Below are 16,074 nucleotides of genomic sequence, written 5' to 3'. Positions count from 1 at the left end.
CAAAGAGGAAGGTGTTTGGCAGCGGATCTCTGTGCAATCCAGGATAACCTGTGTGTCTCGAAATTGATGGAAATCTTCTGGCAGATGGGCTCGTACTTTCTCTTTTGGCATCCAAATGCACACTGACCCCAGGACAAAGTACAGAAAGTTGGCCCAGGTTGTTATGATGCGGCTTACAGTGGTCTGATGTTCTTGAAACCGATGAGTTTTTTTTAGTGTTTCTAGGCTCCTTAAAGACTTTGGAGTTGGTGACACGAATCATCCTGTGAGTTGCCGGTTCAATCAGTTCCCAGAAGGCCATCAGGTGGTTGTATGTTGCAAATCTGTCAAAAAAAAAAAAAAAAAAAAAAACGTGCATTGGTTCTCACATGGCATAAAATACTTATACATGGCTTTGTAGTACGTTTAAAGTTTAGGAAATAGGAATGCTGAACTACAAGTAACTGAATCAACAATCTTGCAATATTAAGTCATGACAATTATGAAATTTGCTATGTATAATTAAACTAACTCTGGTTGCTGTTAAAGACAACAGCTGCTGTTCATACTTATAATTATGTTGTTGTTATTATTTTGTCAGTGTAGACTACTTTTAGGCTGCCTAGGCTACGTGTAGCTATCGTATACAACTCCAATAATATTTATCAGAAATGTGGACCAGTGTTTTCAGGACAGTGGCAATACTATTACAAATGTTTACCACAGGCAATGCAATCTTACCTTGTATAAAAGCGAATGTCCTCATCGGACCCAGCAAATCTGCTGAGACCAAAGCGGTGCATCATCTTTGTTTGCTCCAACTGCTTCCGTACATCTTCTATCTCTCTTTTTAACTCCTCGTTTTCATGTAGAACCATGTCCACGGCTGCAGCTTCGGGAACTGAACAATAATCATGTCCAGCCACATCGAAGTCCATATCTTCCTGTTCTGCATCTGAGTCAGGATCAGGGGTCAGCGGTCTCTCTCGACGTTCCCAAACACTCAACCTCGGCGGCTGCTCCTGGTAGTGGTTCCACTCAAACAGTGTAGGGAAAACACCTTTTTTCAGACGTTTCAGACGAGCCCCTTCCATAAAGTCATCAGATCTGAAATGAACGCTACACACCTTTGTGTTTTTGTTGACTTGGAAGTCATCTCTCCTGATCTGAACGAGCCACTTTTTTCTGAGATCCTCTTCCACTGGAAATGAATGGAAACTAACCGTAGAGTTGTATCTTGCCGGAACAACGGCACACAACAATGTTCTGATCTAGGTCGCATTAGCTTTTGGTATCGGAAAACCTTTTTCTCCATGGTGAAGATGTCAAAAACGATATATAGTAACAACCAGAAATGTTGAGGGAAATGTTTGTCGCTTTTAAGTTTCGCGACCATACCCAACGATCTCACGAGGTTTAGCGTCAGATGTAAAGAGGGAGGAACCGGAAACTTCTTCTTCTTCTTCTTTTTAATGTTTAACGGCGGTTGGCATCCAGCATAATTGGTGCATAACCACCACCCTCTGCTACCGGATTGTGTATCAGAAAACATGTTCATATATTAATTTACCCCATTCCCTTCTACTCCCCAATCATATACATCCACACACTTCACCATTATTCTACTCTATTATAATTATATTACTACTACTACTACTACTACTACTAATAATAATAATAATAATGATAACAAAAAAGGAATAATAATAATAGTTATAACCTTCCTCAATACTCCTATGACTCTTCACACTCTATTATAAACCCCTGTGTCCCTTAAGAAACTCATCAGAATTCTGGTCTGTGCCCTATGTTGAGTGCTCAATAGCCCTTTTAATGTCATGTTCTGAACCTCGATCCTTCTCAACTTATTCCTCATCATCTCTCTCTGAACATCATACTTGCTGCACCTCAAGACCACATGCTCCACTTCTTTCCATGCCATACTCCTCTTCCTTGCACACTTCACACAATCCCGTGTCATGTTTACCTATTAACTTTAGTGTTTTATTTAATAAACAATGTCCCAATCTTAACCTAGAGATGACCGTTTCCTCTCTGCTATTTCCACTTCCAATCACTGTACACTAAACATCGCTCTGGATTTGATATAATTGCCTTCCTTTTCCCTCTCTATCCCACCTCTCTTGCCACATTTGATTTACTGTCTTCCATATCACACTTTTAACCTCTGCTTTGCTGATACTCACTTGCATTTCTATATTTCCTTTTAATAATGCTGTCTTGACTAATTTATCTGCCAGTTAATTTCCCCTTATCCCTTCATGTCCTGGTACCCACACAAATAGTATCTGCCTTCCTTAATTAAATATTCTTGTAACTGACTGTAGGACTTCATATAGTATGTCTTGCCGACTTTTTGAATAAAATGACCTTATACTTGCTAACACTGACGATGAATCTGAACAAACTAATACTTTATTCTGCCCTGTCTTTTCCACCCACCGTACAGCGATTAATATTGCCAGCATTTCCTCTGTATAAACCCCTAACATATTAAAGGTTCTTCTATTAATTCCAACTTCCTTTACTTGGAACCACCACACTCAACCCTGTTACTTCTGTGTCTGGTTCCTTAGCGCCATCTGTATAAACCTGCGTGTAATCATTATACTTTTCTGCTATCTGATTGTTGAACACCATTTTTAGATTTATACCTCCCTTTGCCCTCCTTTTTTCCTCCAACACAAACCAATCGACCTCAGGCCAAACTAACTTCCAGGGAGCCACCTCTGGATAAACAACTGTGCAACTTACCCTAAAATTAAAAACTCCTAATTCTTTAGCTGTGTCATTCCCAATCCTACGAAAGTTTTCATTTTTCCTTTTCCCAAATTCCCAGCTCTCCTGTAACATTGCCTTAGTAGGAGGAGAATCATTATGCCCCTGTAGTCCTGCCCAATAATTTGCCATCAACTGCTTCCTTCTTAGCTCTAAAGGACATTCTCCCATTTCTACCTGTAATGCTGATACTGGGGTAGTTTTAAAAGCTCCACAACATAGCCTCAAGGCCTATGCCTGGATAACATCAAGCTTTTTTAACAGAGATTGAGCTGCAGAACCAAAAACCACACATCCATAATCTAACACTGAACAGATTAGGGCCACATATATTTTCTTCATTGCTAATCTACTTGCACCCCATACTTTTCCCCTCAAACATCTCATTACATTTATTACTCTTTTGCACTTTTCTTCAATTCTCCTGATATGTTCTGCAAATGTCAAACGTGAATCCAAATTAATTCCAAGAAATTTAAAAGTTCCAACTTTCTCTAAATCTCTCCCATACATTCTTAATTTTAGTCCTTCCTGAATTCTTTTTCTTGTAAAGAAGACTGACTGAGTTTTTCTATAGAAAACCTAAACCCCCACTTATACCCCCACTCCACCACTATATCAATTGCTTCCTGTATTTTCCTAGTAACATATTCTATATTCCTTCCTTTCTTCCATAGCGCGCCATCATCTGCGAACAAAGAACTTCCTATACCTTCTGGAACTGTTCCAAATACGTCATTAATCATAATAATGAAAAGTAATGGACTTATCACACTGCCTTGAGGTGTGCCATTATCAACTATGTATTGTTCTGATAATTGTGCCCCAATCCTTATTTGTATTTTCCTTCCAAACAGAAAATCTCTTATCCAATTAAACACTCTTCCTTGAACCCCTATCTTACTTAATTTGATTAATAACCCCTCCTCCCGCATCATATCGTAGGCTTTTTCTATGTCAAAAAATACTGCAATTACTGACTCTCTATTTGCTTGCGCCTTTCTTATTTCATTCTCCAATCTCACCACTGAATCAACTGTGCTTCTTCCCTTCCTAAATTGACTTTGACATTTAGCCAGTATTCCTCTTTTTTCAAGGACATACAGTAAGTCAGTCTATCCGCTATCATCCTTTCCATGATTTTACATAGATTGGATGTGAGCGCTATTGGTCTGTAACTAATAGGATTATTTGGATCTTTACCCGGTTTTCTTATTGGTATCACTATCGCTTCTTTCCAGATACCTGGTACCTTCCCCTCTTTCCATATTTTATTATATATCTCAAGAAGCTTCAACAATGATTCTTCCCCTAACCGTTTTAACATCAAATAACACACTTGATCTTTCCCTGGGGAAGTATGTTTTGCCCTCTTTATTGCTTTAATCAATTCAGCCAAAGTAAATGGCTCATCTAACTTACTTCTAGTTTCTTCCTTCCTATTCACTTCATTAAAGGGGGGGTGAAATGCTCGTTTTCACTCAATATCCTGTTAATCTTGAGTACCTATAGAGTAGTACTGCATCCTTCATAACTCAAAAAAGTCTTTATTTTTATTATATTCATAAGAGAAAGATAGTCTGTACCGATTTTTCCCGGAAAAACACGAGTGGCTGGAGGCGTGACGTGACGTGCAGCATCAGCAATCAGTCTCTATGTGGTATGTACTGAAACTGTATATATTTGCTTAGCGGTTTTGGAAAATGACTAAGTTCAACTTTGTCGTCTTTTTTTTTTTTTAAGCTGTACATGTGGAAAGTGCAGTTTGATGACAACATCGCATGTTGTTTACTTGATGAGCTTACACGCTGATAGCTAAGTTAATAACACAGAGATATTTGAAGCAGTTTTACTCACCGCATGCGGTTCCAAAACACGATCGTGACCCTTTTTCGTTGGGACTGCATTATCCTTAAGAAATAAACGATGTGCAAATCTGACGTCAAACTGGGCCTTGTATGTACAAGCATCTTCGAAATGCAGGGGAACAAACACAAACACTTGCACAACTCCGTAGATGCTCTGTAAAAATAAACTCCATCCACTGGTCCCTTAATGCTGTTTCTCTTTTGGTAATTTGTGCAGGGTTGTCTTGCCCTGGCAACCAAAAACACACTCCTTTTGTGACATTTCGCGACACTCTCGCTCTGATCAGTGAAGTCTGTTGTGCTCTCAGTGCTGTGCTATACGGGAGCGCGCGCTCTTCCGGCAGAAGTGCCTTAGGACCCATATAAGGAAATTCCGCTCCATCTAACGTCACACAGAGCCATACTCGAAAAAAACTTTCCGAAACTTGTGACAAACCGGAAGTACAGAACAGAAATACTCCTTCAAACGTACAACTTAATTTTTGAAACTTTGTCCATGTTTAGCATGGGAATCCAACTCTTTAACAGTGTAAAAAACTCAGTATGCATGAAATAGCATTTCACCCCCACCTTTAAGATGCTGATTTAAAGTTATAGATCTCCTCCTCCTCTCAACTTCTGACAGATTTTCTAGTAGTAGAACGTAGTTCTACCTATTTCATCACAGAAAATTTTCCAACTACTCCACTTTGTTTGGCGAATTTTCCTTCTAACTATTGCTTGTTCCTTCTTGTATTGTATTAGATTTTGCACATTATGTGTTCTTTTAAGCTTCCTGAACGCTTTATTTCTGTCCCTTACTGCCTGTTGATATTCTTCATTCCACCAAGGTACCAATTTTCGTTTTGCCCTGTTTCTCGTCTTAGGTATAGCTTCCTCTGCTGCCATAATAATTGAAGAGGTCATCTGATTGTTAACATCATCTATACTTCCTGCCACCTCAACATTAACCATTGCATCATGACACGAATTCTTAAACCTTTCCCAATCAGCTTTACCAAAATTCCACCTAGAAATTATATCTTAATAAATATTAATTAATAAATAATAAATATAACCCCCCCCCCCCCCCAACCCCCCCCCCCCCCCCCCCCCCTCTCCAGAATTCCTATCTCTTCTAATTATTGTATACCCATGGATCCCAAAGTCTAGATTTGGCTTCAACCAGGATTCTTGAATGCAAATTACATCTGGTTTCTCATTCAACTCATTCAGAAAATGTTTAAATTCTTGTCCATTAGCCAGTAAGCTCCTGGCATTCCATTGTAGAATAATAACCATTAATATTGTTAACCAACCCATGGTGACTCTTGACTTGACTGATTAGTAAGGGTCTCCCTCACTTCTTCCCATGTCAGTCCAGTTAATCCCAAGTGATTGACTGCTGCTTTAACCACCAACTGAATTTTGTAATTTTTAGATTTTACTTCTGCCGTGCTATTTATAACTCCTGCTATGAATGTAACTAAATCAGTTTTTTTCACAAACACTCCTTCAAAGCTACTTTGCCTGCGCTCTAGTGTCTCCACATCTACCTCTTCATGCCGTTTATTATCTTTTTCCCCTGAAACCTTGACAGCTTCTGCATATGTTATTCTTTTTTGCATTCTCACCTTTTGAATGTTAATCTCCCGTCTCATAACTTCACATCCACTAAATGCCACATTGTGGGTTCCTCCACAATTACACCACTTTGGTGGTACCCCTGATCCGCATTTTCCATAATCATGGTCCCCTCCACATCTAGCACATCTTCTCTGCCTATTACAGTTCATTGCAGTGTGACCAAACCTTTGACATTTATAACACCTTAATGGTTTTGGAATAAACATCCTCACTGGATAACTCATGAATCCTAAGTATTTTTTTTTTGGTAGTATTTCTTCCTCAAATTCTATTGATACAGTTTCTGTGTCCTTTACCTCTCAATCTCTTGATGTTTTCATCCTTTGGACATTCACAACTTTTGCTCCCTTGATATTCTTCATTAATTCCCCCATTGTAACACTCAATGGCACCCCTGTTATCACCCCTACCCTTCCATCTTTTTTCCTCATTCCCACCCTTCCTGTGTTTTCCACCTTACACTTTGCTATATCCTTGATGTTTAGGGCTTTTTTCATTTGCCCATCATCAGCACATCTTACCAATAAATTCCCATCATTAAGGATTTTTGCAAACTCAATCTCCCCTATCACAAACGGGCTAACCTTCTTCATAATCCCCCGATTCTTTTCATTAAACCGTATTACAACATCATTAATCTCCCTCCTCCCTTCTTGAGAAGTTTCCTGGTTTTCTTCATCCCATTCAGAATCCTCAACACTATCACTCCTTATCCTCTTATTTCTTTTATCATGTTTATCACCCTCCTGTCCCCTCCCCAACCCTCCCCTTTCTTCACCTCTCCCTTCCATATTATCCATTTCCCCCCCCACCTACCTCTGATCCATTCACGGAACAGTCGTGCCCCACCGCCTTAAGATTCCTATAAATATAATAATCCGTTTTCCAAATTTCACACCGATCGTTGATTTGAACCTGCCGCGTTCACCGACTATGATACACGTCGCTTACTCGACTGCATCCGGAACCGGAAACTGTTAGCCCTGTAGAGAGTGTAGTCGGAAACACGTCACGATTCCCGCTGCATAGAGCCTATTGCAAATTGTATTTGAAGAATCACAAAGGTACTGGGTTACTCCGCTGAAGCAATCTAAAATAGTCCGAATATAAACACTTATTATAGGTGTACTCTAGTGATTCAGGACAGGCTGAAAACACGGTTTGGAAAATGGATTCATGGTGTAACGTTACTCGCTTATTATATACATTTTGTAAATCTTGAACACAAATTGTAAATTGTATTTGCAATTGCGTTTTCAATTTGTGGACGCATAAAATGTGACATAATCCAAACGCAAATGCAAATCGCGTATTACCGTTTGCAGTTTCGTTTAAGCGAACGCACAGTGTCTGCCAAATTTAAAATGGAAATGCAAAGTCTGTTTGCAATTGTGTTTCCCATATCTTACGAGCTAGGAGCCTGTCATATTTAAATAGCAATATTAATTGCCACATTTGCCTTTTCACTCTCTCTGCACTGTGCATGTAAAGTGCATGTAAACTGCCAAAACTCAAATGGAATCGCAATTCCGTCTACACGGAAACCTGTCAATCAAGTGACAGGGGTGGGGCCATTTTTCGGCGTATTTGCATTGGGAAGTGACGTCATTCACAGTCGACGGAAATAAAAGAGGCAATTGATATAATATCTAGTTTCATTTGTAATGACTGTATATATACACATTTCCCTGAACTAAGAACATTTCTGCTGCTATTATTATGTTTAAATGAAAAATGAAAGGAAGCAGTGGTATTTCATATCCTTTTTTGTTTTATTGTAAATATACAGTGAGGGAAATTGCAGTAGTCAAGGCAGGCTGACTGAAGTTATCAAGCGCGCTGCTGTTTGCAGAATTACCGGACCTGCGTCTTCACAGACATCACACTCCCGGGACGAATGCACTACCCGGGACGAAGTCTGAACTACCAAGGATGCAAGTCCGAAATCAGCTTACTTTGTATTGAGAAACCCGTGCAGACCTAAGTCACCAGTCTATTTGCCTAATCTTCCCGGTGTTATGGTTTAACTGGTTACCGTGTTATCTGGTGACCAACTTCCTGGTTCAGGTCTCTGCTGCAGATGTGCTGGAACGACGGTAGCAGACTCTGTAATTCTGAAAGCACAAACTGATGCGATATTAAGTGTTTAATAAACGCAGACTTGCTCATTGCATGATTCAGATATTCTTGTAAGGATTACAAGTTATTAGTATGATCGCCCGTTTCGCGGCAGAAGTAAGTAGGATAAACAAAAAAATAAAGTACGTCTGTGTTGGCGCGAGTTCCGAACACACGCTAAAAGAAGGCATGCCACACCATGCCGCAAAAGTCAATAACCACGAGCTACCGATCTACACCAAATCAGCGCCAGATCTCTGGATTCAAGACAGGACTCTCAGCCCCACATCGTGCAGCTGCTCATTCAAAGAAATGTGACTGTGTTAACTTGTGACCTGTGTTTACCTATTATGAAAATAAACCATAGCAGACCACTGACTACATTTTATGGTTCATAATGTTAAAGAACATTTCATAACGTCTCAGGCAACTGTACATTTGTGGCTACTGTGGTTTAAGGTAGAGTCTACACCAAACATTTTCGGAAGCATATTGTCATATAAAACATGAATTAGGAGCAAAAGTGCAAAAGGAACAGGCAAATATTAGCTCTCAAAGAAATCTTCAAGAAATGAATCATCAGACAGTATCAAAATGAGCAAATCTGAGTTGAATTTATATGTGCAGTGGTGAATGGCATCATCACTATGGGAACACCTTTGGTGTGACAAAAGCTAAACGTATAGCCTAAAGCCCTTTTACCATCATGCCAATTTATTTGCCAAATAGCACTAAGCACTGCCCCTGACGCGCACGTAGATGAGCTTTATCAGTGTTCTGCACTCTATTTCATCAGATTTCCACTTGTTTACAGAGGAAGCACAATCAAAAGTACAGAATGGCCCGCATCGCAGCATCTCATTCCCTATTCAGGGAACCAAGGTTACATATGTAACTGAGATGTTCCCTCTCTTAGGTTAACTTCTATGCAGCAATGTCATCATTGCTATGGGAAAGCTATACTTTAATGCTTGACGTACGTTTAGATAGCTGAAAGTCCAAGAAAAGTGTCTGCTCAAGCAGATAAAATCTGGGAACCAGGAGCCGACCTCACATCCAGACTGTAGAACTTGATGAAGGTATTAGGAGAGGACCATCCTGCTGAAGCACAAACATCTTCGATCGAGGATCATTTGAGGCCTGAAAAGAAGTCACTGCTCTTGTAGAAGGAGTAGGCACCACTAGAGGCGAAGTCAAGACATGCGCCTCATTGCCCAGAGAAATAGCCTCAACTATCCAGTGTTACATTCGCTGTTTGGTGACAGCAGAACCTCTGCTTTTACCACCAAAACACACAAACAACTGGTCAGATCCACGCTACTGAGCTGTGTGTTTGACATAGATCCTAAGTGCCCTCACTGGGCAGAGACTCAGACTATCTGACCCCGCATCGGCAGTTCCTGAAAGCGAAAAAGAGTCAAAGTGACATTAGGAACACTTAATCATTTATCCTAAGTGACTTACAAATGAGAACAATAGAAGCAGTCAGGTCAACAAGAGAACAACAACAGTATACAAGTGCAATGACAAGTCTCAGTTAGTCTAGTACCGACCGCATAGCCAGGGTGTGCTTTTTTTTTATTCATTTTTTTTTTTATATGAAAGACAAGGAAATGAAAAGTGCTAGAATTAGTTGGTTAAGTGCTGGCGAAAAAGATGTTTCTTGAAAAAGAGTATAGACTGTAGAAATTGAGCTGTACGAATTGAGATTGGGAGGTCATTCCACCAGCTCGGCACAGTCCAGGAAAAGGTCCTTGAGAGTGATTTTGAACTTCTTTGGGATGGCACCACAAGGCGTTGTTCACTTGCAGAGCAAACTTCTGGAGGGCACATAAGATTTAACTAGTGAGTTTAGGTATGTTGGTGCTGTGCCAGTGGTTGTCTTGTAGGCAAGCATCAGTACCTTGAATTTTTAATGCGAGCGGCTACTGGTAGCCAGTGTAATCTGATGAGGAGAGGAGTAACGTGAGCTTTTTTTTGGCTCATTGAAGACAACCCTCGCTGCTGCATTCTGGATCAATTGCAGAGGCTTGATAGTACATGCAGGCACAAAATCAGGCCAAGGTTGCAAACAGACTTTAACTAGTCCTGGGTCAAATTCCATACATAAAGGGCCGACGGAGAGACACTGCAGATCCCCTACTCTCTTAAGGGAGGATAAAACCTCCAAAAGAACCATCTTATGGGTCAACAGCTTCTTTGAAACAAGACTTCAATGGCTCAAAAGGATGGCCTGTCAGACTTTCCAAAACAATTGCTAAGTCCAAAGAAGGAACTCGTGCTGGGAGGAAAGTCCTAAGCCATCTCAAACCCTGCATATAACGGGAGTCAAGGGGTGATGACCGACTGAAACATCTCCCATGAGTGCATTCCCCGCAGATATTGGCGCCACACACACCTTGAGAGTGGCAGTGGTAACTCCCTAAAAAAAAATGACTTTGAAGAAACTGATGGGGCAATGGACTGGATATAGAATGTGTTGTCTACACCAAGAGCCAAATAGTCTTCACTTGAAAGCATATAAAAACGTCAATAAAACACTTTAAAATAAAAATGTATGAATCAGGTTTAATCAAAATCTTTTGAAGATATATGATTGCATAAATTTCTGAACAGATTTAATTTTGGCTTTTTTTTCCACATGGATTCCTTTACTGTGTTTTTTCTAATCTTCAAGACCTTGGATGGATAGAAAGCTCTTGTGTTTGACAATTTATTTGCAGATGAAATCCAGTAATTTCAGTTGGAATCTAATCTAATACACTGCTTTGACAAAAAGAAAACTTGCTTGAATTGAACATAATTTATGGATGAGCTGAGCTTCATAAATATCTTTTTTATAATGTGAAATCTTTCTAATGTGACCACACCCTTTAAAATAGCAAATAGAAGTCAGAATATTATATTATATTCACAATATATATTTTCTGTGTAATTTCAGAGCTGCTCAAAGAGTTAGATGAGGCCTACAAGAAACACTGCCAGGAAAAAGACCCCATTCTGCAAAGGCACTAGCTGCATTGTTTCGAAAGAGTCCTTATCCGAAGTCAGGAGCTGGGTGATGAGAAGATCCAATTTGCTAGTCAGGTGGAGATGTTGGGGAATTGTAGCTGGCAAGTGGACCTTCTTACTGAGCTTCTAGGAACCCGACATGAACCCCAAGAAAGCATGGCAGCTACTACCATACCTTCCGTTATTCCCAGCAAGAGAAGGGAAGAAGAGAAAAGAGAGAAATCCATTGGTTCCATAGAAAGACATCAGAAAAACAATAATATTGACACACGGGAGAACGTCTCCTCACCATTGTCTGGGAGAAGCGGAATAAAACCTCCAAAGCCATAGCTGACAGAGAACCTTCATCTACTGATCTACCTATTGATCCGAATGAGCCAATGGGAAATGCTTGGTTGTGATAATGATGAATGTCCAATTGAATGTTTCCATTTCTCATGTGTTGGGCTTAATCACAAACCCAAAGGGAAATAGTATTGTCCAAAATGTAGGGGCACAGATAAAAAAAATTTTTCACATAATTGTGAATCTCATGTAGAATGTGGCTAGTATATGAGTGTATCATATAAAAATCTTAAAATAAATCTGTTTGAAATTTACTGCTCCTTAGACATTTAAAGCCGCAGTCTATAAAGTTTTCCTCTTTTTTTTGCCATCTCAGTTTAATTCTGTAATTGGAGTTATTTGCTAAATTATTATCTTTGCGTGGGTTGTGCATCAGCACTGCTCTTCAGTGCTGATGAATTTAAAGTTTCAAGGTGTAAAGCCGGGCTCACACTACAGGAGTTTTAAAATCATAACCGATTTTGAAATCTGGTTGCAGCACACACATGAGGAGAATCTTTGCAGATTATCTTCCCTCAAATATTAAACATGCACACACGACAAGATTTTAACAATGTGGCACATCACACACTGCAAGATAATATATATAATGATGTATAAGATAATACTATTTCCCTATTTTTATTATCTGGTAATATGTATTAGATATATGTAATATATACGATTATTATGCCAGAGGGAGCGCCTCACGTGATCTCACGCAGCAGATCGTCACAGATTTTTTTAAGCGTGTGCTTTGTGCACTCACCCAGTGCATTCATACTGAGACGATTTCACTCCAGCGCTTCTCTTTCTCCTTATAGTTTTGATGGGTTTTTGCCATATTATACAGGCAGTTGTGTTACTACAAAATGTCAAGAAACAGTTATCTCCTCCATCTCAACTATCCAACGAAGCTGCACATCAGCTGTTTTGGGCATTGGCTGTGAAAGTACTGACGTAATCATATAGCCATCATCATCCCAATTTAAATCCTAAATATCAAACATGTTTGATAATAATCGGGGCTGCCCCGATTTTTGTGCGAGCAGATCGGTAGGTGCGAGATTCGATCGGTGAACGCCTCATATTACCAGATAATACGCGCCGAACATCGGGACAGATCGAGGTGCTCAACAAGATTTTTGCTCCGATTCTCGGGAGGGGGAAATCGGGACTAAATCGAGCTAAAAATCCTGTAGTATGAGCCAGGCTTAAGTGTGGCTGTGAGTCACTGGACCAGTGTGGATACTCACTGCACTTCAGAATCACATATATCTTGGAAGTATAACTCAAATAAGAATTTTCACCAGAAAATGTCATTTGAACAAGAAACAAGTCTGTCACTTTTGTTCTGACCAACTAAGATTAAAAGGATTACAATAAAACGTACTACCAATGGTGATTAAATCTAACAATTAGGAGTAAATTTAGCTCAGATCACTTCAAACCGTGCAAATGATTATTGTTATACTTTGTTCTCAAATTGTTAAAGTTAACAACATCAGCATAGCGTGACTGTGTGTATTTAGTATGTGTTAATGTTACCTGTAGATTAAAATTTCTGTACAGTCTAAATCTCTAATTTTGGATAATTTTCAACCAAAAAAATTGTGACTGCAGCTTTTACAAATGTTTTTTTTTTTTCTGTGGTTACTGCTACCATAAACAGTTTTTTTTTTCCCAGACCATATAAAGACAATCAAAAAGTCAGTAGACTAATCATACACACCGATCCTGTACATGAAAGTTAAAGTGTATTATTATAATATAGTACACAAGAAATCAATAACACGTGGAACAGAGAAAAAAAAAAACTTTCAGGCATGTAACAGAACACACAAAAACAGCATAACAGGATCATCAGTTCCAATTGTGGCATGGACAAGTTCAAGGATGGCAAGGCAGCACCATGTCCATTCAGTTTGGTTCTTCTTGAGAAAAAAAAAGGCTCTTGGATATCATATTGTCCAGGTTTCTGGGCTGACACCATGTGTGTCACTTTTTGAATAGAAAATGACCAGGTGATATTGGCTGAGCACAAGTTCTCCAGGGGAAAAATTGACATATTTAGATTAAAGTGCATTTGAACAATTCACTCAACTAAACTATAATCACACAAAGTTCTGTGCTCTGCAGTGTCTGGTCAGCTGTCCCTCCAGCTCTGCTCAACAATAGCAGACACACGCTTCTCATACTCCCGTTTGTTCTCCTGGTAAAGTTGAGCTGCTTGGCTGTTAGCTGGACTGTTAGGGTTTGGTTCATCAAGCAAAGACTGGGGGAAAACCAACAGGAAAACAAGCGGATCAAGCGGTGTTCTGATTTAAATTTATACTTATAATAGTAAAAAGTTATATTTTACCTGGATTGAGGTGAGAATGGATGACACGTCATAAGTTGGACTCCACCGGTTTTGTAGGATGTCAAGACATATGCTTCCATCTGCATATACTGAAGTATCATTGAAAGAGAAATGTTTTGTTAAATTCTTAATTTCTTAATAGGAACAGATTCGGTGAAATTTAGTAAGACATCACTTGTTCACCAATAGATCCTCTGCAGTGAATGAGTCCGACTTCAAACAATTGATAACAATATAATTCACACAACTCCAGGCTATCAATTAAGGGCTTGTGAAGTAAACAGTCTTTGTAAGAAACAAATCTGTCAGGGCGTTAACTTCAAACCATTGCTTCATACTAAAAGTCCATATTTCATTATAATACTTCCTCTAGTCCATCCCTTGTTGTCCTCTCACATCAAAATCCACCAACATAATAATTTTATAACTGTTTTTGCTTGTAAATGATGCATTATCTGTGCAGATTTCTCTCATGATTCAGATGAGACAACTTTTTTTTTACTGGAGGCAGCCATATTATTGATAAAATACATTGGCCAGAAGCAAAGGTTTGAAGGTAAAACATCTTTATGATGGATTTATTTTAACAAACACACTGTTTTTCACGTCTGAGGACTTTAATTTATGGACTGAAGTTGTGTGCATTACTTGTGGAGTATTGTGGCTTTTTATCAGTTGTTTAGACTCTCATTCTGATGGCACCCATTCACAGAAGAGGATCCATTGGTAAAGTAAGTGATGTAATGCTAAATTTATCCAAATCTGTTCCCATGAAGAAACATACTCATCTAAGAACTGGCAATCTCCTGAGGATGAGTACAATTTCAGCAAATATTCATTTTGCGGTGAGCCATTCCCTTACATCATACCAAGAAGACCGATTTTAAACTGTCATATTAATGATTATGAATGACAAATGATGACAAACCAAAAACTAAATCTTACCATTAGGATGAAACATTTTTGATATGAATCTGACTGTGGGTGGTTTGTTTGGGTATTCTTCTGTGAATTCTACAGTCAATTTGAATGTACCTATAACAAAAACAAGCTTAAAGCATGAATACACAATACATGTCTTGAAATACTAAAACTTCTAGACTTCAAGCAGTAATGTTTATATTCACCATCTTCAAAGGGAGTTCCTTCTGGCCTGTGAAAGCAAGAATGCAAAGGGGTCACATTTGGATAACCAATAATGCCACCACGTCATCTTTTGTTTTTAGTTTCAGTGCTTGAAAACACACATGCAGACTAGTCAAGAAAAGTACCTGCTAAACTCGGTTTAGTCCACAATAAGTAACGTTACTTACCCAAATATCACTGCATTCCATACCATGATATTGTTTTCTGACGGAGCACCGCTAACTCCAGCTGGAGGATCCGCTTGAAGTCTGTTGTGTTTTTATCAAAACAAATAAGGGAGCCAGATTAGATTTAGCAAGTTACGTTTCAAATTAACACAAAACAAATAACTTTCAAATTGTTTACTAAATGTTTCTTCTCATTCTCCGGTCTTTAAAAGGTAACGTACATCCGGGTTAAAAAAAAAACAAAAACAGCTCCTGATATTTTGTTTTCTTGATTCACCTTTTAAAATCCCGCATGAGTCGCCTTCTTGCTGGAGTAGACATTGCTAAAACTGTACAAGTGTTAGATATAAATGTATGTTGTAAAATGTACAATGTTCCTCTCCTCGAATTTGCTTCTCGGCTCAGCTTGGAGGATTTCAACACGGAAAACAGACGATACCACTGTCATATGTGTGGGGGTAGAGCATTATTAAACATATATGATACTTTGTTAATAATAACTCTTGCCATTTAAATTATCTACAGATTAAGCATTTATAATTACATCTAATATATGTATGCTGTTGAATTCAGTATATCGTTCCAGTTACATGGGTTAAAATTGCTGCGTCCACATCTGTGACAGGCGGAGCGCTAATGACGTTGTAGTAGGCCCTTGCAGTAAAGCGAGGTC

The 16,074-nt window shown here is 39.0% G+C and overlaps 1 protein-coding gene and 1 pseudogene across 1 annotated transcript; one reads left to right on the top strand and one right to left on the bottom strand.

Annotated features, from left to right (window-relative positions):
* Positions 1-11,951, top strand: part of LOC128020733 (inhibitor of growth protein 1-like) — an 18,871-nt pseudogene extending 6,920 nt beyond the window's left edge.
* A 1,515-nt stretch (positions 11,952-13,466) lies between these two features.
* On the bottom strand, positions 13,467-16,010 carry LOC128015428 (ubiquitin-conjugating enzyme E2 A). Its single transcript, XM_052599251.1, has 6 exons — positions 15,679-16,010; positions 15,402-15,482; positions 15,216-15,241; positions 15,034-15,123; positions 14,089-14,177; positions 13,467-14,001 (listed from the first exon to the last, which is right to left on the bottom strand). The coding sequence occupies exons 1-6, from the start codon at positions 15,720-15,722 to the stop codon at positions 13,873-13,875; spliced, it is 459 nt and encodes a 152-aa protein (XP_052455211.1). The 5' UTR covers positions 15,723-16,010; the 3' UTR covers positions 13,467-13,872.
* Positions 16,011-16,074: the final 64 nt, after the last annotated feature.

Source organism: Carassius gibelio, chromosome A1, assembly GCF_023724105.1.
Source record: "Carassius gibelio isolate Cgi1373 ecotype wild population from Czech Republic chromosome A1, carGib1.2-hapl.c, whole genome shotgun sequence".
NCBI classification, from domain to species: domain Eukaryota; kingdom Metazoa; phylum Chordata; class Actinopteri; order Cypriniformes; family Cyprinidae; genus Carassius; species Carassius gibelio.
This window is presented reverse-complemented; position numbering and strand designations above follow the sequence as displayed.

Coding starts and splice junctions, on each gene's coding strand:
- LOC128015428 (XM_052599251.1), bottom strand. CDS start 15,722: ATGTCTACTCCAGCAAGAAGGCGACTCATGCGGGATTTTAAAAG. Junction 15,483..15,678: donor CTCATGCGGGATTTTAAAAG/GTGAATCAAGAA, acceptor AAAACACAACAG/ACTTCAAGCGGATCCTCCAG. Junction 15,124..15,215: donor AGGAACTCCCTTTGAAGATG/GTGAATATAAAC, acceptor TTTTTGTTATAG/GTACATTCAAATTGACTGTA.